General features: G+C 48.5%; 1 protein-coding gene across 1 annotated transcript; it reads right to left on the bottom strand.

The window, feature by feature from the left end:
- Positions 1–375: 375 nt before the first annotated feature.
- Positions 376–24,600, bottom strand: LOC149325392 (heat shock protein beta-1-like). The gene is made up of 3 exons (XM_089562357.1): positions 24,460–24,600; positions 4,385–4,670; positions 376–749 (listed from the first exon to the last, which is right to left on the bottom strand). The coding sequence occupies exons 2-3, from the start codon at positions 4,616–4,618 to the stop codon at positions 441–443; spliced, it is 543 nt and encodes a 180-aa protein (XP_089418483.1). The 5' UTR covers positions 4,619–4,670; positions 24,460–24,600; the 3' UTR covers positions 376–440.
- Between the last annotated feature and the right edge of the window lie 2,658 nt (positions 24,601–27,258).

The raw sequence follows: 27,258 nt of genomic DNA, 5'->3' as shown, positions 1-27,258 counted from the left end.
ATTTCATAGCCATTTGGGACGCATCAGATTTCGTGAAGAAAGTCGAATGTATTTACAATGTTGGTAGCCTTTACGGGCCGCTTCATCTGCTTTTTGGCTATCCAGAATGCCACAGAGTGCTGGTATCCACCGAAGAAAAATAGCTAACGTTACAGGTTCATACAGCGAGGATGCGGTATGCAGCCTGAAACGTTGGCTATTTTTCTTCGACTTTGGTAAGTGAAGAAGATTTTTGTTGCAACTTGTCTCACCCTGATCCGACCGTGTTCCGTCAAACGCTCGACAAGTGTTTACTTCGACGTGGTCCGGCTGCCAGGACAATGTTCAAGACGTGCAAGTGCATGAATGCAGTGGAACAGAGGTAGGAAGAAGATGTTACAAGGACTCGCAGGTTTTATTCAGGCACACCGAGGAGGAACGTCGCTCTCTCCCGCTCTTCTTCAGGGCTCGTGCTGGACGGGCAGCGGCATTGCCGAGCCCTGGACGGCGATGGGCACGATGCGCTCGTTGGGCGCCGACAGCGGGGGCTTCTTGGGTGCCGTGATGGTGAGCACGCCGTCGGGCGACAGCGTCGAGGAGACCTGCTCGGGCAGCGTGTCCTCGGGCAGCATGTAGCGGCGCGTGAACTCCCGGGACACGAAGCCGTGCTCGTCCATGCGCTCCTCGTGTCGGGCCGACACGCTTATGCAGCGGTCCACCGTCTTCACCGTGATCTCCTCCGGGCTGAAGTGGCTCACGTCCAGCATCACCTGCGCGCAGTTGAGCACACACACAACGTGTTCCCTCTGTTCTGGACGGTTGCCGCACATGCCTTCCTTACCCGATTAGTACCCTCGGCAGCACTGTGAACTATTTAAGAAAGCGATTCGAGATGCTTAAGCTGTCTGCTCATTTCAAGTGGGCCATGCTTGCCCGAGACCTCCCTGTGCAAAATCTCAAATGTAGCCACCGCCTCTACTAGGCACCTGCCAAGGGGCTGAGTAAGGCGGAGGAGCGAACTCTGCGGCGCCTGCAGACAGGAACCCTTCTCTGTCCTGCAATAGTAAAACACTTCGATCCGAACACAGATGGGCGCTGCCCGCACTGTGGAGAGATCTGCGATATCTTTCACATTGCGTGGGCATGTACTCAGAATCCTCACCTTCCCCCTTCCCCCACCCCCACCCGAGAGGCATGGAAGACTGTCCTCCTCAACTGCTCCACACTGGAGTCCCAAAGGGCTCTAGTGAAGCGGGCGCGAGACGGGGCCTTGTCGTGCGGTGTCCCGGACTAAGGATACCGACCATGTAGCGGGGTCTTCTGATCCCCAAACTCTCTGAGTATTAAAAAAAGTTTTTCACGCCCATCACGTTGCGTTTGCGATAGTTACAGGACATTTAAGGGACAGGTTCGAAGGAGAAGCTGTCATGGTTGCTGTGGACTTGTGGTAGAGCATCCGGCTCGAATTCGGGAGGCGCTGAGTTCGATCCCCAGAGCCGCCGCTTAACAAACGGTTTCCTAATCGGTACAAGATTTTTCGCGGCCTGATGCTCGGGTTTTATCAGGTCAAATGGCAAGAAAAATGGCCTTCGACCAAACCGTTACTTTGACAGGTCTGTGATTAGTTCTTCACAAGATTTAAATCGTCCTCGTGCGGTGAAGCCCGCTCATGTGCCGCTGTATTGATGGGCTCAGAAACAATTTCAGTCCCTCGGCTTTAGTACGCAGCGGAACCCAAAGCATTTGCGCACTGCTCCTTCGTAGGAACACGGCCGCCGCATCAATGCCGGAGACAATACTACATCGAACTCGATAAAGGAATGCCGTAGCCAATTAGCCACCCAGGCGGCTATTCCGCACCTTTGGAGACCGATTTATGTTCGTAAGCCACCACGGTCTCAAAACAGGATAGTGCAGTATTCGTCAAAAGCCACCGGAAGCATATCCGGAACCACTCCCGCGGCATTACCTGAGACAGCATGGATATCTACATTGAGGAAATTGAAAATTGGTTTTTGAAAAGAAAGACGCAGTAACTATGCCACTACTCTGTGGATGCCTCAACCGTGCCGTGGGAGAAGGGATGAAGGTGGGAGTGAAAGAAAGATACAAAGGCTCGTAGTCGAGAGATCCGGAATACTTCGTCTCTCTCCTTATCTATCAATGAAGTTCAGGGGAGCTCTGAGGAGGACGCACAGCACTTTTTTACAAATATTCGAAACAAAAATACTGCGCGGGAGAGGACACACGGAAGACATGTAGGTAGACATGTAGGTAGACATGAGGAGCGCATGTCTTAGCTGCCGCTCCTCTCTGTCTCGTCTCGTGCGCAGTTTTAAGCAAGAAATGCTTTTAACTCCGGCAAACTATAGTTTGCCAACGTGCACCAAGTGCATAACATTGGGATGGAAAGTTTCGCTAAGTTCGCTTCGCCCCGCTGCGGTGGCTCAGTGGTTACGGCGCTCGGCTGCTGGCCCAAACGACGGGGGTTCGATACCGGCCGCGGCGGCCGAATTTCAATGGAGGCGAAATTCTAGAGGCCCGAGCACTACGCGATGTCAGTGCACGTTAAAGAACCCCGGGGAGGTCGAAATTTCCGGAGTCCTTCACTAGGGCGTCCCTCATAGCCTGAGTCGCTTTGGAACGTTAAAGCCCCAATAAACTAAACAACTGAACTAAAGTTCTCTTCAGGTTCGGCGGAATGTTCGGCCCCCTGGTTCGCCACGATGTTCGCCTTATAAGGCGAACATGGCGTATGCAATTGCAATAGTTTCACTTTGAAAGAACCGGCGCTCCGCGAGTCGGGGCACGCCGTGCAGCCCCTCCCTCCACTGTACCGGAGCTATGCGAGGTACTGGTCAGCGGCAGCAAAGCGTATCATGGTACGTGTTACACCGATTATCTTTCCACGGCGCTTAGAAGCCGCGGTACCGGCCGGCGTGAAAGTGGCTCAAATAACAGTGTACTACCTGGCTTTCACGCGGCCGTCGTAGTCGTTTCGGCGCACCTGGCGGCTGCGACGCGCACCTAATCTTTCGACCGTCCCTTCACTTCTGTCTACTAGTTGCGTTTGTGTGCGCCGCAGCTTGGGACCAAACAACGAACAAACGCGGCGTCTATGAAAGGTGAGTATTTAGCACCACAAGTGGAACCACTCGAAGAAGGCGCGTAACTCGGGGAGGCAAATTTTTATGGAGGGTGCCTTCCTGGCATGTGCTACACTCTCGCTGCAGAACACTACATTCCTGAGTTTTCTCTTGACGACGAATTGGCTACATTTTTAAGTTTTTAATCATGCTCTAAAACCGTCCCATCGTCGCACGCTCTTTTAGTCCCTACAGTGCTTTCAGGTAGTTTCAGTAGTGTGCGTAACCTTGCAAATAATTTGCTGTTTTTGCTGTAGTGATTCTTCTTTCAGTACGTTTAATCAGCCTCAATAAGTAAATACCAACCTGTGTAAAATCTGGGCCGTCATCTGGGTAGCCAGCTAATCGAATTGGTATGTAGCACACAAAAGACGAACCGCTATCCTCTCTCTGCCTTCTTTCAATGCATTTTTCACCCTTTCCCTCGTGCCCACAGAGACTGCGACTACTACAGCTTTCTTTTCATCATAAAAACAGTCGCATTTTTTTTGTTCGCAACACGGGAGCAACTGCACAAGAAGAAAGTGCCAGCTCGTCGTCCTCATCTCCCCAGTCATGCGAGTTTATCTGTCTCATTTTTTGTGCTCGTCCCGGCTCTGGTCGCCGATGGTTTTATGAACCCCGCCCTCCCCTTACACAACTGACACTCGTGTCGTGGGCTCAAAACGTCGCCCCCACCAGGGGGCCACACTCGGGACACATGCCCTAACTCCCAACCCTCAAGTCGCAAATAAAATAGTTACTCTCTCTCTATCTCCCCTTACAAAAAGTTGTTTAGACAGTATCATCATCATCATCATCAGCCTGACTACGCCCACTGCAGGGCAAAGACCTCTCCCATGTCTCTCCAATTAGCCCTGCCCTTCGCCAGTTGAGGCCACCGTATTCCCGCAAATTTTTTAATCTCATCCGCCCACCTAACTTTCGGCCGCCCCCTGCTGCGCTTGCCTTCTCTTGGAATCCCCTTCGTTCCCCTAAAGGACCAGTGGTCTGTAGATTGTCTATAGACTTTTGTCGATAGTACCTGTAGACCTTTTACAAACAAATCCCACACACTAGTATATAGGGAATACAAACCATATAGACGTCTACAGGCAATCAATAGATTTATGGTCATGCACTTATAGTAGACTACTGTCTACAGACAGTCTCTACACTGCGAATAGAGAAGAGGAAACATCTGCAATGAAGGCATTGGAGTCTAGAAGAAGTCTATAGAGAGTCTGTAAACAGCTTTTATAAGGGTCAAATTTCCCGACCTGGAAGGAGTCCGGCTCGTTGCGCAGCTCGGAGACGCCCCCACCTCCTGGCCGGGACAGCTGCCTCCGGAACGGGGAGCGCAGTCCAACGCGCGAGGGCCTCAGCACCCTCAGCTCGTCGTCCAGCAGCGGCGTGCCGAAGTGCTGGTCGAAGATCCGGCTGCAGGGCGCCTCCCACGCGTCCCACCAGTCGCGGCCCGGGAACCACCCCGAGGGAACCAGGCTGCGGGCCATGCCTCTATACTACTGCTGCTACGGCTGCTCCTAGGAAGTTGCCTCGCTTGCTCTGCGTGTGCAGTGAGAGGAGAAGGGGGAAATGGGGAGTCACAATGGCGATGTTGTAGACAGCTGGCGCTTAAAGGGATACTGTAGAAAAATCTTAAAATTGAACAGAAACACTGAAAATATATTCTCCGAATGTGATTGCACCGAAATCTAGTCGTCACTGCGCATATTTTTCAGTGGATGGTTTTATTTTCGATGTTTTATGAGCGCGCGCCAAGCCCTCCCGGCCAGTGCGAGGTGAAGAGCGTGATGTCATGACACCCTCGTCGCGTCACTCGAAGTGCGATGTCGCACTGCAGTTTGTGTACACCAAGCGATAAGGCTCCCAGCCTCCTACGCTGCCGACGCAAAACTGGCAAAACCCGCAAATAGCAATGGCAATCGTGTTCCTGCGGGAACAGTGGGCGCGCGGGTGTTATGACGTCTAGTCGCAGCTTCCACAGGCGGCCGCCAGGGCAATGATGTGGCAATTAATCGCAAAAAAAGGTGTGCTGTCCACCTTTTTCTCTAAAATGCCTGTCGCATTTATCAATTTTAGCAGTCAAGCTTTTGTTTGCATGTAAAAGAGCAGCTTCAAAAGTTTGGTTCAGTATCCCTGTCAGGAGTGTACCACGGACTCCACTTTTTCACGAACACGCCCGCATACGCGCGTGCTTCCGCCCTCCCTTCACGTTGTCGCCGCCCAACGAACAGAAGCGCATTTGACACAGGCCGTGAGATTCGGCTCGGCTAATAATCGAAAATTTGCTGGCAGCGAAACTGCGTCTCAAAGCTTCTCAGAATCTTCTCACAGTGAGGATCTCGGATGTTCCTAATGCGGTATGTGGTCGTTCTTTGGCCACCTCCCGAGCACCGCTGCTTTCGCGTCTCTTCGCAGCAATCGAGCATTAGCGGTGGCATATTGCGTGCTAGGGATCTGTCATTCTTGATACGGCGTCATGTTGTCCTCACTCGACATGAGTATTAATAACATACGTCGACATGAACGTCGAACAGTAGTCCAGCAGTTTTAATTCTCACCGAATGCCTCTTTCGGGGATCTGCGCGGCGAAATACTGAAGCAAAAATGCTAAATAAACTTTTAAATTGCGACTGGACTAAATATACAAAGTGCGACTGCAATGAACCATTTGGCTACAAGAGAGGAATTGTGAAAGTATCCATGCTTAAGGCCTCGAGCGGACCTGTGTCGAGACATGGTGCCTTTCAGCTGTGAATGCCGAGGCAGCACGCCGCATGAAGCACGATTCCCAAAAAGTGTACTGTGCTGTATAGCTTGAGCTCTTCTTCGCTATAGTTCAGACGTGAAAACATGGAAGCCTCGCAGTTCACAAGCCGCCAAAGAATATTATGCATTATCTCATAACATGAAATGGTCGTGCAGAAAGCTGGCTTTAGGTTTATTTCTAGCGCTCCCAATATGCTGGCTCGTCTGCGCCACAAGTTTGACCAGAAAACCAATGCAAGCAATAATGTGCTCAGTGTGCCTGCAGCTACGTTCCATGGAAGAAATAATACATAAAGGAAGCAAGAGAGAAAGAAAGGAAGAAGTTATTTATAAATATCCCTTTGCCTTGTGAGCTCTGCTATGTTTGGCAAACTGGCAACTGCCCAGGTGATTGGTTTAAGCAGCGAGTGAACTCGGTGACAGGAAAGCTAGGAAAACCTTTCCAGCCACGTTCTGAAATTCTAGGTGCGAGGTGTTTTTCACGGATGCCTTTATTCTGAAGATATTCAGAGACACGGGCGCGCGAAATCTTCCAAGCCTAAGTGAAGACCGAGAAGGCAACGCGGTTCAAAACTTGTTCAACATTTAAATTCAAAACATTTCAATTCGTTTACAAAAGAAAGAGTAACAGGTAGCTCAGTGGTTGAGGCGCTCGGCTACTGCGCCGGAGCTCCCAGGTTTGAACCTGAACGCGGCGGCCGCGTTTCGATGGAGGCGAAACGCAACAGGCGCCTGTGTGCTGTGCGATGTCAGTGCACGTTAAAGTTTCCCAGGTGGCCGAAATTATTCCGAAGACCTCCACTACGGCACCACTTTTTCTTTCTTCTTGCACTCCCAACTTCCTTCCTTCCCTTATGGCGCGGTTCGGGTGTCCACTGAGATGTGAGACATTACGGCGCCATTTTATGTTCCTTAAACAACCAATTTCATGCATGCAATGAATACATCAGAAACTTTAGTCATGTGGAGAAAATATCCCTTAAGTCCCTGGTTAAAGCAATTTTCCGGAAAAAAACGACAACGAAAGAACGTTTCAGACAAACGTAGTGCAGGGAATAACTGAGCTGGCAAGCATTTGTTAAGGCAGAAACTTACAAACTTACAGCAACGAGTCGCGTTTGTATTTCGCGGTTGTCTTGTGCTTGTTGGCGTGAGAATGTTTAATGGTCAGGTGGTTAGTTTTCCGGTGGATTTGCTCCACAGAAGCGAGAGTCGCGCGCTATTTTGCGATGGGCTTCCAGGGAATCAGTTCGGAAAGAGAGAGAGAGAAACCCCTTAATGAAAAAGCGGATAAATTAGCAGGCGTTTCAAAAACGCTGGCATGCTACTCTGCGTGGGGAAGGGAATGTGGGAGATAAAGACGGAAGGAAAGCGGTGCGGGAAAGGTAAAATAAAAGAAAAAGGGGAAACAAAATGCAGCCATGAAATGCGTACTAAGGTGCATCGGCGAGAAATGATGTAACATATGAAATGATAAGGTTCATAGTCCGACAAATGGGCTAACAAAGTTCACAGCATGAAGAATGGTTGCGGCTAACATGCAAGGTGAAATTATAGCATGTCAATGTGTCCACTGTCCTTTATATCCGAAAACAAAATGTTCATTGCATGCCTCTGTTGCCTACGGCGGGCCATGGGACCTAGAACACTGGTCATTGTTAGAGCCACTGGGAAGAGCTTCTCCATGCAATGTTCATAGTACGCACGCGTCTGAGCATACGCAGAGCACTCAAGCAGGATATGTTCAACGGTTTCGATCGAGCCGCAGTTGACAGAAAGCGGACTGTCTATTTGACCGAAACGGTAACGCAAACCGTTGGTAAAGCCGTTGGTACCAAGCCGTTGGGTGGCACCTTTCAGGCAAAGAAAGGGTTTCCAAATGGCGAGAAATTCTGGATGCGAGTCTTGATCTGATATGTTGGTTAACTGAGTAAAGAAACTGCATAGACGTCATCAACCCATACATGCCTAGCGTGCATGTGCGACACTGCTTTTTTCCGCAGTAGCTCTGAAAGCTTATCGTGTAAAAGCTTGCGCACGCTAGCGTAGGTTCAAGAGGGCCTAACTTTTCCTGCGCAAGAGTCCAAGAAGATCCGCCAGTCTTCTCTAATAAAAGAAATAATTTTTGCGCATAAGAAAACCACCGTGCGTGAAGAGCAACGTAAGAGGGTGCGCGACATCGCATCGACCATGCGCTTACCACTGTTTTTCGCCCAGGTCCTGTCCCACGCCCTTTTTTCTTGGTCGTCCGTGGATATATCATCGTTGGATAAAGCACCAAAGCATGCGCCTGTCGAGTTCAACCTCAGCTCGACTGCTGCTGACGATGCCTCGATGACAAGCTGCTGCCTACCACCTGCGCATCTGCCTCCCAGTTTGGCTTCGACCACACTGATGATCTGGCAACAAGGACGCACTAGCAGCACCATCTCCGAGGGGCGGATATTTATTCGCCAGTTGCAAGCCGGCCAGCTGGGGCGTGACATCGCATCGGCCATGCGGTTAGCACTGTTTTTCGCCCAGGTCAGTTACCGGTCTCCCGCTGCATGCTAATGTAATTCCAATCGATGTATTATTGCGGTGTCGTGCCCCGACAACTTGCTGTGTGTTATGAAAAAGTGTGTTCTTAAGATGAAGTATGGTCATGGTCTTTTATGTAAACTTTTACTGCTTCTATGCGGTGATGTCGAGAGCAACCCCGGTCCCGGTTTCGATACACACGAGATGAATTCGGATAATGAAGCCATTGATGGCATTCACGCTGCCATACAACGACTGGAACTTCGCCAGTCGCAGTTCCTTCAGGAACTGCATATGCTTAAACAGCAGCAGGACGCTACAAGTACGTCTTTAAGATATTTACTGGACAGGATCGCTACACTAGAGAACGACATGCATTCCTCACGGCTGGCCACAAGGGCTGGTGATTCAAACGCATCATCGTGTGTTGACGCCTTGACCAGGGAGGTTGCCCAACTTAAGGCCTATTTTGAAGATGTTTCTAATAAGTCCCGCAGGAATAACTTGCTTATTCTAGGCCTAAATGATTCCGCAGCAGAGAGTTGGTCTGAATCTGAAAAAAATGTGCGCGAATTCTTCTCGTCTTATCTTAACCAAAATGTTCCACCTGAAAGCATCGAAAGGGCTCATAGAATAGGTCGCTTTGGTGTAGGAAAGCACCGACCGATTGTCGTTAAATTTTGTAGTTATAAAGTCAAAGACAATATCTTATCGTGCGGTTTCAAGCTAAAGGACACTAAGTATGCCATACGCGAAGACTTCACGCCCGCAGTCAGAAAGGCACGCTTCATGCTTTCACAATACGCACGTGACCTGGCTTTTCCTTCCAAGTTACGATTTGATAAGCTTCTCGGCAACAAAAAGTGTTTTGTCTATGATTTTGAACATGACCGTGTCGTCGAGCTTCGAGAATGACAGAAAGGGAGGCAACTGCCCGCTCCGCTGCTCGTGCCCACCTTACAATCTGTGCCCTTGGCGTCATAAAATTTTGAATTGATAACTCTCGTCGTGAATTGCAGGAGTATCAAAAACAAAACTGATGAATTTGCTACTCTTGTTTCCTCTGTAAAACCTCATGTTATAATTGGCACTGAATCATGGCTGGATAATTCCGTTCTCAGCTCTGAAGTATTTCCCACCGGTTATGACGCGTACCGTAGTGATCGACACTTGCATGGTGGGGGGGTGTTCTTACTTATTGACCAATGTTTTAGCTCTTCATTAATAACAGCGCCTCTAGTTGGTTGCGAGTCAGTATGGTGTAATCTTCGCCTAAACAATGGAAAGAATTTGGCTATTGGCTCTGTCTACCGTCCTCCTTCCGCTACCAACCCTGACGCTTTCAGTTCGTTGTCTGAATTTCTACTCAGCTTAAAAAATGACTTTCTTTTTCGTGGGGACTTTAACATGCCTGATTTCAAATGGATAGACTACAAACCTCTTCGTGCGAATCATTCTTCATAATCTTCATCCTTTTATGAATTAATTACTACTAAAGACCTATATCAGTACGTCACTGAACCTACACGAGAAACTGAGCACTCATCTTCAGTTTTAGATTTACTGTTCTGCAACCGGCCTTCAGTAGTGCGTGACACTGGTCATACCAGGAATAAGCGACCACAGTTGTGTTGTCGCTAATGTTCGGCATTTTCCTTATTTAATTTCAAAAGGCCGATCACGAAAGGTTTTTTTTTTAATAAGGTAGACTATACGTCAATGAAGAAGGAACTTGCGTCTTTCCTTCCTGAATTTATTGATCTTAACCAGAATTTAGATTGTAGTTCCCTTTGGGAAGTATTCAAGAATAAGCTGGAATGCCTAATTGATCAATATATCCCATTTAAAAGTCTTTCCGGAAAGCGCCGCCGCGACAAACCGTGGATCACACGGCAAACCAGACAGCTTATCAGGAAAAAACATCTCCTTCTAGAATCATACAAAAAAAAAATTGGTGCCCTGCATTATTGCAGTCGATTCGGGCTCTTGGAAGTACACTAAAAACTGAAATTAAAGCTCTTAAGGATAGCTTTTTAAATGACTTGGGATCAAAACTGCGTAATAATCCTAAGGAATTGTGGACGTTTTTGAAACACAATGGACGTGAACAAGTCAGAATACCGAATTTAGACCATGATGGTGAAGTTATTACTAATGATGGTGATAAGGCATGCTGCTTTAATGCTTTTTTTGCAGTATTCTTTTGCGCCAATGTACTACATCGGAGAGCTTCCGTTAACTCGTGAATCTGTCACTGAAACCATGTCTGAATTGGTTTTTACTCACCAAGGTGTGTCAAAATTGCTTAGTGATGTCAATTCATCTTCTGCCGGTGGTCCTGATGGTGTTCCTAACTTTGTTTTAAAGTCTTGCGCGAATGAAATATCTTACTACTTAGTCATCTTGTTCCGATCATCACTTAAGTCGGCGTCTCTGCCAAATGACTGGAAAAATGTTAATGTGGTACCAGTGCATAAGAGTGGTTCAAAAAGCTCTGTTGTTAATTACCGACCGATTTCTTTAACGAGTGTGTGCTGTAAAACGTTGGAGCACATAATATATAGCGCAGTCATAAAACACCTTGACTCTCATGGGTATTTTACAGAAGTTCAGCATGGCTTTAGGTCAGGTTTTTCCTGTACTACTCAGTTGCTTGAGTTTAGTAATGATCTGGTTTCTTCCTTTGACCGTGGCTCTCAAATAGATTGCGTATTTCTAGATTTTATGAAAGCCTTCCACTCTGTACCTCATTTACTATTGTTACATAAGTTAAGTTGTCTTGGTCTGCACCCCAGTGTCATCGATTGGCTTCATTCGTATCTTCAGGGCCGCATGCAGCGTGTTTTGATTAATGGTTCGCACTCAGGTTATGTTAACGTTTCCTCAGGTGTACCGCAGGGGTCTGTTCTTGGACCCCTTCTTTTTCTGATTTATATCAATGATATTGTTTTGGATCTTACCTGCAAAGTTCGGTTCTATGCTGATGATTGTGTCGTTTACACTGTTGTGGAAAATTCCTCTGATGCGTTAAAACTACAGCGAAATTGGATTCCATCCAGTCCTGGTGCTCAAAATGGCAAATGTCTTTGAATGCCACAAAATGCCAATTTGTCTCTTTCACTCGAAAGCGTTCCCCATTACAAACAAATTACTCACTACATAATGTTCCCTTGCAAAAAGTACTTGAATACAAGTACCTCGGCGTTTATTTTTCATCTAACCTAACATGGACGAGACAAGTTGAGTACACTACATCCAAAGCCTGCAGAATACTTAATTTCTTAAAAATAAATTTCAATAAAGCACCGTCTAATGTGAAACAACTCCTGTATTTCACTTACATCCGACCAATTCTTGAATACGCCTGTCCTGTATGGGACCCCCAGTTTGCTTACTTATGTGATATGCTCGAGCGCGTCCAAAATAATGCTGCGAGATTTGTGTCCAATAATTACAGCTTCTCAACTAGTGTCACGTCTCTTAAAAACCACCTTGGCTGGGGATCCTTAGCTAACTGTAGGAAACATTTGAGACTACAAATCATGCATCGCATCTATTTTGGAAAGCTGAGCATTAACAAAGACCGGTATCTGCTTCAACCTCATTTTTTTTCTAGACGAGTTGATCATCAGTGGAAGATCCGAGAGATTAAGTGTCGCACAGATGTTTATAAAACCTCGTTCTTTCCACGGAAGATCAATGAGTGGAACAGGCTACCAGCCGGCGTCACTGAGTGCTGCACGGAAGGTCAATTCCGGGCATTTTTATCTGATGTGTGACGTGGCGCGCAGTTGTCTTGCGCGTGTCTTTTTCATTTCATTAGTGTTATTTTATTTGTGGAGCGTGGTTGTCTTCCTTCAGTGCATGTTTTTCCTCATCTATTAGTTGTGTGATTATATTTCTGTTATTACGTGTATCTTTCGGCCAAATGAGCAGAAGTTATTGTGTCCACCCCCCTGCAATAATGCCCTTGGGCGCTGCAGGTATTTGTAATAAATAAATAAATAAAAAAGCCGACCTCAGTCCCTGCGTCCCTGATCGGGAACACTGGTCTGAGCGCGAACAGCCATCTAAGAAGGAGGAGGAGGTAAACTTTATTAAAGAAGAGGTCTTAGGCGCGGGTTGGGGTGGTGTTCCCCTCCCCGCGGTGGGCTCCTCTTCTAGGCCGGACGCCAGGTGGCCGACCGACGATGTCGTTCGGCGACCTCTTCGGCTCGCTCCGTGACTCGAAGTTGAAACTCCGGGTTCGAGCTGAGCAGCGCGGCCTCCCACTGAGATTGGGTAGAGAGCTGCAGACTGTGCGATGGCTTGTCTTGAGTACATGAGTATAGGATGTGCGGTGTGTCTGCCTTCTGGCGCCCACAGAGAGAACAGACGGGGCTGTACTGCTCGGGGAACCATATGGAGTACATATACGGATTAAAGAAAGTGTCTGTTTGGAGGTGCCGCCAATTGACTTGTTGTGTTTTACTTAGATATCTATGTGCTTCTGGGAAGATTTGTCTTTCTTTCTTGAAGTGGGTAGTAATTTCTTTGTAGGTTGTCATTCGCTCCTTGGCCGACTTGATCTCGGGGTAGCGCACCTCCCGGTTAACCACGAATCCTCGGGCAAATTGGTGCGCCGCCTCGTTTCCAGGATGATCCGAATGGGCGGGGACCCAGATCAATGTGATCTGGCGCGTATTGGAGATTTTTTGCAAGATTTTGATGGCTGCTGAGTGGGCCCTACCTTTTGCGAAATTTCGAACTGCTGTTTTGAAGCCGCTGATGATGTATTTGGCAGTGGTGGGGGTAATCGCTAAAGCTATGGCAGCTTCGATGCAAGGGGAGAACCTCGATGATCGACAACTCCCACGGAAAAGGCGTCTCTGTCCGCATGTTCTGTTACGTCCACGTGCGCTATGTCTTTCTGAACTGAAAACCTTTCGTGAAGTTTTTGTTCCCTAGCCTTTCTTCTGTCCGTATCGTAGTGTGAATGCATGTTTTTGGGCAGAGAAGGGACTGTTAAGTGTTCGTGCACGTGTCTTGGAATTGGCAAGGTGGGTGTACGGATTCCTTCATATTGTATTCCTGCTTTCTTTACGATGAAACGTCCCGTTTCAGTGCCTGATAGTCTTTCCTATTGTGCGGTGAGGTGTGCTTCCATCATTTCCGCTAAGGTGTTATGAATTCGTAACTAGTAGCTTTTCATTTAGGGTATGGCGAGGTAGGTTGAGAGCAGTTTTGTAGGACTGTCTAAATAGAGAATCCAGGTCGCCTCTTTCTCTGACTGTGAGGACGACGTATGGTGTAGAGTAGATGACTCTGCTAAGAACGAAGTCTGGTATTAGTTTCCTGGTCTCGGCTTCTTTAACTCCTCCTCGCCTATTCGCGATGCGTATGAGAAGGAGGGAGACTTGGTTTGCAGTGTTTGTCAGTGTCTTAATTAGTGTGTATTTTTCTGGTTTGACTGTATCAGCATTCCCAAGGTTCTTAGTGTTTCCACTTCTGGGATGGCTGCCCCTTCCGCGTAGATTTTGATCTCAGGCACTTTAGTCTTTCTTTGACGCTTTGGGTGTAGGATGAGGACTTCAGATTTTGGAAGGGAACACGTGAGTCCGGCCGGGGCAGCAAACATTCTTTTACCTTCCATATTAAATGTACCAATAAAAACCACTACTACTACTACGCGAGTCCCGCGGCTTGTGCCTCCTCTACTACTACATCTGCCGCTTGTTGTAGCGTATCTTGTATCGTGCCGATACACCCCTTGATGACCCAATGGGTGATGTCATCCGCGTACAAACAATGTTCTAGGTCTGGGATTTTTGCGAGTTGGTGTGCCATTTTGATGAGGGTTATATTGAATAAAAAGGCGGAGAGGACCGCTCCTTGCGACGTTCCTCTGTCTCCTAAACTGAAGGTGTCGGAGCTGATGGTGCCAATTTGAATTTTAGCCGTTCTACCGGAGAGAAAGTCCTTGATGTAGTTAAAAGCTCTTTCGCTTACATTCAACAGTGAAAGAGAATCTAGCATTGCTTTGTGTTTAACGTTATCAAACGCTTTGGTTAAATATAGAGCTAGGATTGCCCTGGTGCTCCTTTCTTGCTCATGAGAAACTAACAAAAGCGCGTTTCAACTTAAAACTGACATTTCAAGCTCAAGAAGTGCTACTTTCTCTACCCTTCGTGAGGTGGCGCTCCTGGTCCAGCGAGAGCAAAGAAAAAAAAAACCGCGCTCCAAAATGGTTTTTACCAGCGAAGACGCGCGCTGTTGTCCTCGACGCCAGTACTTCTTTTTACAATATTTTTTACACTGTCCCCCTAATTGGAGAACATCCCAGCAGTTTTTAAAGGTGTGCCCACAATTTGAGTGAAGTTTAGTGCGCATGCTTCGCTGCTGTTTCTGGTTAGCTGCTGTTTAACTGATGTCCCCGAACGCGGACTGTGGGTCTTAAATGTTGTTCCTTTGTGACTTTCAGCGAGGTACTTACTTGACTGAGGATGAGATTCAGGATCTTCTCCAAGAAAGTGACGCTGATCATTCAGATTCAGAGGATATCGAAAGTTTTGACGACATCGACGATCGGGACGAAGATTGTGACACAGAAACAGAAACAGAAGACAGCCCGGCCGACAAAAACGACCAGCGACTAAAGTGGAGGAAGGGAATGTAAGTGTTTTGTTGTTTCTTGAAGCGCAGAAAGAGAAACAGAGGGCACTTTGAATGCAATAATAACACTGTGCACCTAAACGCGCCTTCTTTTTTTTTCTTCTGAATCAGGTTCCCTGCCTTGGCGATAGAGGAAGAGGATCTGCTGATGAGTCAGGAATGCGATAAACTTGACACAACACCAAAGTATTTTTTTAATGTTTCCCCGAAGATTTCTGGGAGGAATGCGCGTTCCAGACAAACCTCTACTCCGTTCAGGCTAGAGGGAGGTCTATGGAAGATTGTTGAGGGCATCCACATTGCTATGGGGATCATGAAGCTTCCAAGGGTTCGACTGTACTGGTCACGAATGTTCAGAATCGAGCTCACTCCTTAGGCAATGCCCCGAAACAGGTTTTTCGAGCTTAGGAGCTACGTGCACTTCGTTGACAAGCTGTCAATAGCAAAAAAAAAACTGGAGGAAAAAAGGCTGTTCCTAGTAAAGCCTATCGTCACCTCTTTCCGAAACGCCTGCATTAAGCTACCTCGATCTCGTGAGGTGTCCACTGATGAATATGTGATACCATTTTCTGGAAGGTGCCTGTGCGGCAGTCCGTTCTTTCCAAGCCAAATTCAGTAGGCCTTAAAAATTTTGTAATGGCATCCCCAGATGGCTTGGTTATGGACTTTGCCATCTATGTTGGCAAATTGAATTGCTGGTTAATTGAATCAAGATCAAGATACTTTCGTCATCACGGACACGCATCTTACAGACCTCAAGATTGCTGAGCACTTGGTCGAAAAAAATGTATTTCTAACCGGAACAGTGATGGGAAACCGGACTGGCGGAGCTGCGGCCTCAATGCCGCAGGACCGGGATATGCAGCGCGGAGATTACGTCTGTGAGGTACGCAGTGACGACCAAATGTGCATTGTCAAGTGGAACGACAAAAAATCTGTCCTAGTCTTATTCAGCGAATTTGGCATCGCGCCAGAATGAACTTGCCAAAGATGTCTAAGGATATGAGAAAAAAAGTCAGTGTAGCAACCAGATGCGGTAGCGATGTAGAATCAGTACATGGGTGAAGTGGACCTGATTGACCGTTTCATCTCCTATTATCGCATCTCGAAGCGAACGAAAAAGTGGACGGCCCGGGTGTTCGCGCAGTTTCTCGACATGGCCTGCTGCAACGGGTGGATTCAATACAATGGAAGGTGTGAGCAAAGCCAGACTTCAAAGCAGCAAAGGCTGGACATGCTAGAGTTCAAGATGAACATTGCTGTTGCCTTAATTCAAGCGGAAACGCGCCTATCCGAACGGTCAAGAGAGCACGAAGTAGAAAGGGATGATGAAGAAGCGCAACCAAGTGCACCACAGAGGGGCAAAATCATTTCGCTACCTCCTGATGACGTCAGATATGACAGGACTGGGCACTTTCCGGAGCAACAAAAGCTGGGATCACACAAATGATGCCGATATCCAGGCTGCAGCGGTGAATCAAGGGTAAAATGCATGAAATGCTGCATTTTTCTCTGTTGCAAAACCGCCGGTGCTTTCTCAACTTCCGCTCCCGCTGGAGCCGACAGTCCCCGATGACACCGGGTGCAACGAAATTTCACCATTTTTCCTTTTTTTTTAGAATTATACTTTTCTTATGCTAATTTGTGTCTAGAACTGCCAAATAAACAAGTTTGAAAAAAAATCGCACAAAAACTGCTTTCTCGGGACTGAAGAGGGATACTTTAATTATTGCCACTCGTAACAGGTAGCGAATCTGCCTAGTACCCTACATTCTAGGATGCGGTTTGTGGTTTATGGGGTTTAACGTCCCAAAGCGACTCAGGCTATGAGAGACGCCGTAGTTAAGTGCTCCGGAAATTTCGACCACCTGGGGTTCTTTAACGTGCACTTACAGCGCACAGTACACGGGGCTTTAAAGTTTCGGCTCCATCGAAATTCGACCACCGCGGCCGGGACCGAACCCGCGTCTTTCGGGTCAGCAGCCGAGCGCCATAACCATCGAGCCACCGCATACTACTACACAACGCAAAGACAAACACGGACAAGTAAGGAAATGCCACAAAGCACTGTCCGCTGTCCTTACTTGTCTGTGTTTGTCTTTGCGCTGAGTAGTTGTAAGCATGATTTACCGACACGCCCAGCAAGTGGTATTGAGCCACCGCGGCGGCCATTCAATAGACCTTATGCAAAATTGCTGCCACCTATCGGAGAAAAGAAGAACCAGTGGAAAGCCGCCATGTTGGAGGATGACAGAAGCTCGTTCCGCCTCTGCTCTCTGGATTTAGGCGTGCCCTGCGTTAGCTTCCTTACTGCTGTGCTCGCTCGAAATGCTGCCACCTATCGGAGAAAAGAAGAACCAGTGGAAAGCCGCCATGTTGGAGGATGACAGAAGCTCGTTCCGCCTCTGCTCTCTGGATTTAGGCGTGCCCTGCGTTAGCTTCCTTACTGCTGTGCTCGCTCGAAATGCTGCCACCTATCGGAGAAAAGAAGAACCAGTGGAAAGCCGCCATGTTGGAGGATGACAGAAGCTCGTTCCGCCTCTGCTCTCTGGATTTAGGCGTGCCCTGCGTTAGCTTCCTTACTGCTGTGCTCGCTCGAAAATCTTATTTACTGTCACTTGAGCCTGTAAACATGACTGAATGGTGAGTCGACGTGTTTCTGCTGCCCAAGTTTCCAAGTGACTTCGCAGACACTTACTACGTGTCCAAACCACTTTCCGAACGCCACCTAGTACGGAGCTACAAGTTTTTCACGGAGTCCTACGTCAGTTTGCCGACGCTGAACACCAAGAAATGTACGAAGAAGGTGTAATTTTCGTTTACGACTAAAAATCTGCGCATTTCGGTGTAGTTTGAGTCAGTTTTTATTTGGTTCGATACTTTTTGCGGACGGGTGTGCCGCGTGAATTGTTGTTGTTGTGGTAGCGTTTTCTGTGTGTTGCGTCGGCGCCGAAAGTAAACGATAGTAAACTTCACGCTCATGTTGGTAGTGTCGAAAAAAGTGGCCTCTCAACATGCGACGCTTTTCATTTTCCTTGAAAAGTTCATACAGCATTTGTTTGTTTGCCCTAGTGCTCTAGAGCCCCTAGTTTGCCCTAGTGCCCTATACATAGAGAGAAAACACTAATTATTACCGGGTACATAGACCCCTAGGTCCCCGCACGACCCCACTACACAAGTGCTTGCCATTCTTGGACTATCGCCGTTAAAAACACGTAGCCCGTGAATGCAGCAGTGTCTATGGTTTTACCACGACGAGCAAGCAGTTGTGCACTGATATTTTTGGAGGATTCTACACGCGTTATGCATTCCCGCTACTGGTTACAACTATGGTACCGCTTGAACGGCTTCCCTTACGGTTCTTTCTTTTTTTTTACACAACACACGGTTTCGTGGAAACCGGCCGGTAAAGTGAAATCGCTGCATGCATACAAGCCGTCGCTCCACAAAATAGGCACCTTTCCCAGGTCAAACAGCAACGATTGACTGACTTGCAGAGCGCAAACGTTCCGTGCCACGGGCACTTGACCTTTGCTAGGGTTTCCGTCGAAACAAATATTCGCACTAAAAACTAACGCGTGTAACCGCTGCGGCGGATAACGCTAGGAGCAACGGTTCTCACAAAGCGCGACCCGTACCACTGAACCGCTGATCACAATTACTCTCTTGCGAGACTGATAATCGCAGCACTTCACGGGCAATCGCAGGAGAAAAACAGCTTTTGTGTGATATTTTCTTCGTGCCTACAAAGCTTATTTCTAATTTCATTTGCTACATGGCGATAACGAAATGTGTTGCGCGATGTCTCGACATGTAGCGACGGTTCTGCAACATTTGTGCCGCGGATGTCGGGGATCGCAGTCCAAAAATAGAAGTGCGCTCAAATCAAGCGCTCTTGCCTTTTTTTCCCTGGGCGTCTCTGTGACCCTTCTGCGTACAGCAAGGCACTGAGCAATATGTGGGCATATTGAGGACGGTGAAATTCGAGCGCGCGCGACGAGCGTGTACCAGTACGCGCTGTGAATCCGGCGGCTATCCTCCAACATGGCGGATCGCGCGCGGCGACCGCTAGATGGCAGTGCATTTCGCATAAGGTCTATTATACGTCATAAGTCGGTCTCGAAAACATATTTTGACCAATAGAACGATGATTCGGAATTGTGAAGTGAAATGAACATTTTATATAGACAAATATTTCAATTTTTACAATTTTTTTACGTTTTGGTACATAGGGGATAATTTACGAGGGAAGTCGTGCCGGTTGTATTTAGCAAGACAAAAAAAATTAAGTTGCTTTCAATGAATATTAGCGCACAAACCTTCTCTTTAGTTCACAGATGCCATAATGACCGACGCTTGCTAAAGCGTGCATCTAGTAAACAGATTTTATTCTGAAAGTGTACTGAGTTAGATCATCTTTTGTATACGTTGAGAGAAAACTCATTTCCTGAATGCCAGTAAGAAGATATTCTAAACACCAGTTGGAAAGGTTAAATTTGGTGTTAGCGCAACGCCTATGTGTGGCATCTAGAAACTTCCACCAGAGGACCGAACAGTGAGCGGCTCCAAACTCGCCACTTTTTACGACGCCTTTTTCGACGCCTCGTGACAAACGCGTCCAGTCAACGCTGCGCTTCCGGCATGTGCCGCGCCCCCTGGCGTGCCTCTTTGGAAGGGGGAGGAATATGGGAGGAGGGCAGTGTCGCTTCAACTGTCCGCACCGGCGTAAAAGCCAGCACCGAGCAAGCAGGGAAAAGAAAACGAACGAGTTCGGTGCGCGGATTCACGAGTAACACAGCGGCCGCTGCACACAGCGAGTGTCGTTGAGTAATGTTCCGAGCAGCCCGAGATGACGGATTGGCTGCGACAACGGTACCGACAGAACTGCAGGAAGCGGACGCCCGCGAACGCCAGGCACGCGGCGCAAAATAGCGCCTGACGCAGGATGGCCGCTCGAGGGGCTTCGAAGCCAGCCGTGACAACAGCTGGAAAGGGGTGGCGCAGCGCCTGCTCGCTTGACACCACGATGCCAGAACGGCAGCGGTCGTGCTCGAACGTCTTGAGTTGCTGCACTGTTGTACTACGAGCGGTGCCGCGGAGAGCCGAGAAACAGCCCGCATTTCTCCCTTACAAAAAAAAGTTTTAGACAGCCTATAAAGTGTCTATAGACTTCTGTCTATAAAGTCTATAGACTGTCTATATACAAAAGTATATAGGCAATACAAATGCCATAGACCGTCTGTAGACAATCTATAGATTTATGGCCATACACTTTTAGTGGACTTTTGTCTATAGACAGTATATAGACTATGAATAGACAAAAAGCAACATTTATAGGAAGTCAAAAAAGTCAGTAAGAAGTCTATAGACTGTCTATAGACCATTTTTATAAGGGCTGCTTCGTGCAGGAGTCGGTCATTCGCTGCATTCGAGGGATAGAGGAACGAGTCGGACGATTACATGCAACACCGAGAAAAACGCTCCCGTGCCTCACGGCTTTAGAAGAGAAATGGATTGAAACGGGTTAGTGCGCTGTGGACTATGTCAACGAAGCTCTCGTGGCAGCTACGATTCCTTGCTAGTTTTGGATTATGAGTATAATCAGTCGTGAGTGGGCAGCCTTCAAACCACCCAGGAAAACAGGACACCAGTAAGTATAGCCTAGCCCTATGGTGATTCACCGGTTCGAAGAGCGGACGAGGACGCGCTTTCTCTTTCGCCATGATGAATTGCGAAAGCTGTACAGCCGCTCCTTGAGGCCTTTCTGCACCTGAAGAGGATCTCAAGTGTGATTTCTTCCTTGAAGAAGACAAGTAAACAGATCACACTATTGTCACTGTTCTGAGCACTGAACCGTTCCATTTGCCAGAGCAATGGAAGCACCACCACTGCGGTCCTCTAAAATTGACAGGAGACATCTTTGAGCCGCGATGTGGACGTGATTCCAATCACTCTACGCCCGAGCACCACGTTATCGGCAAATCACGGCGTTTGCACTTCACCTTGCAGCTTTATTTCTTCGCCAATGGCGATTCGTGGCAGTGTTATACTAAAAAATCGGAGCACGCAAGAATGACCCGCAGTGCTAGTATATTTTCTTTTTTCCTAATCCCATTCGTAGACAAGCGCATATTTCTACATATTAATTTTATTAGGGGACATCATGCAGCCGACTTGAACAAAGCATGCTGTGGCTCCTAAAATCGCATTAAATTAGAAAAAAATAAAACCACGAAATGAAGAGCTGGGCTTCTACAGACTTGATAACGTGCAATTGCTTGGGCCACACAACAGGCACCGCCGTTCAATTTAACGAGTAAAAAGAAGGAAAACAATGCTGCAGGACCACGTAAAAGAACACACGGGCGAATACCACAATTAACTAAGACACTTTGTCTGTATTATGCAAAGAATCGGTCAAACTCAGTCTCCGCCAAGTGGTGGAAAGCTGATGCCACAGCTGTTCCACATGTGTGTGCGGAGATAAAGAACATTATCTCGTGCCATCCAGTGTACAAAGCGGAAAGGTGTATGTTGTTCGCTTCCCTCAAGAACACAGGAGCCCCTCACAGTTCGCTTCAGGACATTGTCTGCACGCGCAAGAAACAGTCATGTAGTAAGAAGGATGCGTACCTTCTTTTAAAGTTCCTGAGGGCTCGGATCTGGACTCCAGATGGTGACAGCAGGAGTTTACTATTGACTGATATATGGGTGGTTGTGTTTATAGCAATGTAGATCAGTCAGGACTCGGGTATTTGCCTGATTTGTGAACCTCATTGAAGTGTCGCTACGGTGGAGCAATCGCCGACAGAAACCGCAAGGCAAACCCCACCTGTAGCATGCAATAACCTCAACCTCGATGCCGCAGGATCCCTTCTTACAGACATTAACTACATTTCCGTGGGCAACAAGCTGCAGGTGATGAGCTGCGCAGGAAAACAAAACAGACACCTGAAAGGCTGTTCTGTCGACTTTATCAGAAGCTTATGTGTACTGAATAAGTGTTCTACGAGTTGAGCTTTGCGAGAAAAGCAGCACGTGACTGCAGCACATCGTGTCATGGCCACCGGGTCTAATACTCAGCCGACCCGATTTGTTTATGCACGCAGTTATGAACGCGGGTCTGCTTCGATCAGTGAGTGCAACGTCGCCGATCGCTAGGGCAAGCCTAGTAAACGAGGAAAATATGTGAGCAGCCACAGCCATTTCCTCGCGGATTGCCAGAAAAGGACATGGGTTGTAAGGCGCAACGAGTGTAGAGTTTTGCGGATGTCTTCAACGCCGACAGCACCGCCTTTGAAGAAGCATGTACAGTACAGAGCGATACAAGTGCCACAAAAATGCACACAACAAGGAACAATGACCGCTGCTGCAGTATATCCCGTGGAACAAGTAGTACGTGAGCAGAGGATGAATCCTTCATTATAGTTGCAGTGGTTTGGAAAAAGGAATGGCTATGAAGAAGGTTGACCCGGTCAGCTCCCCGCTCGCTGCGCGCTTTGTCGCGCTAGGCGCGGAGCAGACTTTTTAAATGCGAATATCCTGAGGGTAAAACAAGCAAATAAATCGATAATAAACGACTCAAAGCTGCTTTGGCACTTCTCTAAGCGGAAGTACAGGCCTGTGTCGTCGAAGGACGAACATGCGGTAAAGTGCGGTGTACGCCATTCAACCGATTGACCACATCGCGAAGTGAAACTGTCGTAACCATCGACACTTCTGGAAATACAAGGCCACAGACCCCGTCCGATCAGTTCGCAGCAGTTGTGAGTAATCTGGTCGTTTGTTGATGAATTCCCGGCATTTCAGCGCGTAGTCCTCGGGGACGCCAGCATCCATTGTTAAAGGCGTTGTGTCACCAGCTGTACCACGATTCGAAGGTCGATACCCGCCGTGCACCAGGTAGATTCTCTGCAACTGAATCATAGTTGCGGTCCTTCAGGCAGAGTCCAGAACATTCCAGCCAGGCTGGCGAACGTTCTCCCTCAGTCCAGTATACTTCTCCAGGAGCATCGCTCAAGTGAACGCGGTCGTGACTTGTCACCAGGTGATGAGGCAAAAAAATAAAAAGTCAATCCCAGTTACGCTAATGCGACGTCAAATTCAGCGACAGGTCCTGCACAGCTAGAATGTAGTAATGAATTCCGAAATACCTCTTGCAGCGTACATTTGAAAGCCGATGATACTGCCGCGAGTTCGTTGCAGAAACACAGGCGATCACGCACTGAGTAACTGCGCCCAAATGGCTTTTCCAGGAACTGCTTGTCAGACGCCTTTGTACGTTCTTCGCCTTTCATCTTGCCTGCAATGGCTCCTTGCTTCGGCTTTTGTAGTACGCACTGCGGGGTCTTCACGCCACGTACACTTGGCTGCCGCATCGATGGACACGCACGGATGGACACGCATTCTGCACAACGAAGTGCGGTATCTTTGACGGGCTCGTCGCTCTCTCCCGGACTCGCCTTTGCGTCGCAACGATCTTCTACCTCCGGCTCTCCGGTCGCCTCCGGGAGAGGCAACGTCACGCGGCCCGCCAGCTTGTACCAGTGGGTGCCGGCACGTGCCATGCCGTGGAAGGTGGTGGAAGGCGCGAGCGTCCAAGCCTCCTCGCAGCTGAGGATGATGCTGACATCACCGAGACATATCCGTATTTGAGACTGGCACTTCTAAAGAAACAAAAAAAGTGGCCACCGTTGCTCTAACCTGGAGCCGCGCCGTCGACTTTGCGATCCGAAATAGCTAACGCCTGCTTACGCAGCGAGTGGACGATTCCGAAAAGGGAAAGAATTAACTGGCATGACGCCGATCATGCAGCCCCACCGCGGTGGCTCAGTGGCTACGGCGTTCGGCTGCTGACCCGAAAGATGCGGGTTCGATTTCGGCCGCGGCGGCCGAATTTCGATGGAGGCGAAATTCTAGAGGCACGTGTACTGTGCGGTGTCAGTGCAGGTTAAAGAACCTCAGGTGGTCGAAATTTCCGGAGCCCTTCACTACGGCGTCCCTCATAGCCTGAGTCGCTTTGGAACGTTAAACCCCAATAAACCAAACCAAATGGATCATGCAGTGTTCCGTAACGACAGAACTGTTTTGGAGCTGTGAACCCGTTTCAAGCTGGCTTGCATCTCGTTGTATATCACATAGTGCGTTTCTTATTCCGCATAAATGTCGTCACCAAACGTCGAGTTAAAACAGTTATCTCAATGGAAAACACATATTAACAAGCACTGAGTGATATCGGCAGCAACTTCTCTCACCCAGTAACGCTTAATTGGGAGTTTTAAAGAGTCTCTTGTCCCGTGTCAGTAGCTAACATGCACGATATCTGTCGTCCACATCAGAACTCACGGCGCTAGCAAAAACGCAGCGAAATAACGATTTGAGGCAGACTCACAATGAGTGGGGCAAGGCGAGCGTCGCTGTGGGCGCAACCTGCAGCGTCGTGGAAGACTTCGTCGCCGATGACAGGGCGTGGGGCGAGGAACCGCGGCCGCAAAGGAGAGAGCCCCGAGAACCGGAGGCGCGCGTCTTGTTCGCCGAACTTGGCCCGGGCCCGGGAACCCTTCTCCGTTGCTGCTTCGAGACGCCTGCGGGAGAGGAGGACGGAGAGGGGGAAAGGAAAGGGAAGAGGAGGAGGTGCTGCTGCCGGGCAGCGACTCGCGTGGGCTCCTGGCGCGAAGAAAGTTTCGTGCACCGCTGCGAGCAAGACGGCTTGCATAATTGTTGGACAGGCTGGCTTTGGGAACGAGCTTTTTCCTTCTCTCCCTCACTGCTGGGTTTTTTGCTCTTGCCTAACCCAGCGGTCCGTTGTTTGCTCTGCTCGAATTTCTTCAGGAGCTAACATCTGCCGCTTCAGTTCGGCAAACCTGGTGTCCAATGACGTGCGTGACAAGGACGTCTACCAAATTTCAACGCCGCCTTGCCTTCACTCAACCCGTTTTATTATCTTTTTAAGGAATTTTATTTTGCCAATATTCTCTGTCAGCGGTCGCGTTTTGACGATGTTCTGCGGGAATGCGGCCACTGTAGGTAATTTCGATCTAGGTGGCAAAAAACTGCTTTCGCTGCCTACTTGCACGAAAGGAGCAACTCCTCTGACCAATAAATTATTTCCATTTTGTCTCACCTATCAGCCCCTCGAAGGTCCAGTGTGTTACATAATAGGGCATTCAATAATAATTCTTATTTCATTGGAATACCGCTACCAGAGAAATCATGAACTTAATCTCTGTCCAACCGTTTAACATAGCTTTCCGCAAACTCTTTTCTGTGCAAGGATTTTGATGCACGCTGGGTGATGCTGCTGGTTTTGGGTTTCTTTCCAAACTGGTCTTTCTGGATCATTATTATTATTTGTTTTCATTAAGCAAATATGAAGCTTCAGTGTTGTTTTCGCTGCCTTCATTTCGTTTGGTCTGAGTGTCATCATCATCATCTCGCAACTGCCGCAAATCGCGTGACGCGCTGTCCGCTATACAAAAGCGTGTGGCGTGTGCTTACCTTCACACAAAGCCATGGACGAGCAACTTGCCGGACTTGTAATGCTGCGACGCTGTATTGTCGCTGTCAAGCGGAATCTGATGGCCTTTAGGATATGGAAAGGCCTTAGATTGATGACCATGCTCAACAGAGCTTTCGCTCGACTTACTAGGTAAAGCTGCGTTGAACCTCAGCTAATTTTTGTAGCGAGAGCTACACTACGCCAGCTCTTCGAGCCTTCAGCGTGGCACCCCTTGAGCTCCGTGGCCTTGAGCCGGTTGGTCACGTGGTGCGGAGTAGGTGCTGCTGCCGGCGGCGCGGCAGCGGAACGAGCTGCAACAGCTGTGCGCATGCGCCGTGTCGAGCGGAGGGGAAGGGGCAGTGGAATGGAGAGGGGGAGAGGTGTCGCAGCTGTAGCTGTAGGCGGCACGGTGGAGTTCTTGCGTCACTCCAGGTTTAACCGGAGCTAAACAACCATTTTAGAGCGCAGCTCTTTGGCGTCCGTTCCTGGGTTTAGCGACATCGTCGGCGTTGTCGTCGGCCTCGTAACCAGCTCCGCCCCCCTTTCATCCCCCCAGCGCTAGCAGCGACCGACTGATACCGCTGGATGCCGCTGACGCCGCTAGAGAGTCAAGATAACGTGACTGCATAGAACATCGTCGCCGCCATGCAGAAAGAGGAGGAAAGGGTCCCCCCCCCCCCCTGTTCTTGTGTGGCGGATAGGGTGCTCTTCAGTTGCCGACGCGCCGGTTATTTCACGTAGGCCCCGGCACGTCGACGAATACGTGACCACCTTCCCACGGCTAGACCTGGTTCTTAGCGCTGCGGAAGCGAGGGTATCATATTGTTTGTGTCGGCATCGGCGGCGTTGTCCCTGAAACCAACTCCGCAGCTGGGGTTGACTCACTATCGAAAAGGTGAAACAGCTTATTTGCTGCGCTCAAATTTCGCATTAGGAAGTAACGTAATCGTCGGTAATTTTTTTTCAGTTCTCTTGTTCTCATTTCATTTGTTGCTGATGCTAAAACTTGTGTCATACTTAGAGGCAACGCGTGGCCCCGCGCTCCGGTGAGCGTCAGTGTTACACGGCTGAGGAAGTTGGCGCATGCGGGGATAGCTCGAGAGGAGGAGACTGAAGACGCGTTCCTGCTTCGCAGTGAAATCTACTCTTCTCCGCGTTGAGAGCCTGTTTAACCAGTTCTTTAAAATCCCAGGCACTGAAAGGGATATGGTAAATAAAAAGGAAATAAAAAGAAACACCCACCTTATAGCATGCACAGACTCATTACTGCTCAAAATTTTTGTATGGGCTAGTCGGTGGTTCATCTTAAAGGGGTGGAGACACCAAATTTTGAAGCTATAAAAAGCCTGCTATTGGATTCCTATGTATGCAAGGGCACTCACAGCCAGATGTTGGACGCAACAAACGTTTAAAAAATATTTTAATTCGCTTCCAAAGATTACCTAAATGTTCACTCTCACGATCTAGACCCATCGCTAGCGCCATCAACCATGACGTCACAAGGGGTAAAGAAAAATTAAAGTTTTAGTGACGTCATACCAAAATACAGTGACGTGCGATGAGCGGGGCACAGCCGCGTGAGCGCAGTCGACGCACCAGCGAGCCGCGTTTGCTGCTAACCGCAACTCGCTCGGTTTGCGGCGCGCTGTTGCGAACAGCGTCGCAACGTCCGATCGCAGCTCGTCGCCTGCG

The sequence above is a fragment of the Amblyomma mixtum genome, chromosome 10 (assembly GCF_055824585.1).
Source record: "Amblyomma mixtum isolate Tamu chromosome 10, ASM5582458v1, whole genome shotgun sequence".
Classification (NCBI taxonomy): domain Eukaryota; kingdom Metazoa; phylum Arthropoda; class Arachnida; order Ixodida; family Ixodidae; genus Amblyomma; species Amblyomma mixtum.
Note: the sequence above shows the minus strand (reverse complement) of the source record. Positions and strands in the feature narration are given on the sequence as shown.

Coding starts and splice junctions, on each gene's coding strand:
- LOC149325392 (XM_089562357.1), bottom strand. CDS start 4,618: ATGGCCCGCAGCCTGGTTCCCTCGGGGTGGTTCCCGGGCCGCGACTGG. Junction 750..4,384: donor ACGAGCCGGACTCCTTCCAG/GTCGGGAAATTT, acceptor AACTGCGCGCAG/GTGATGCTGGACGTGAGCCA.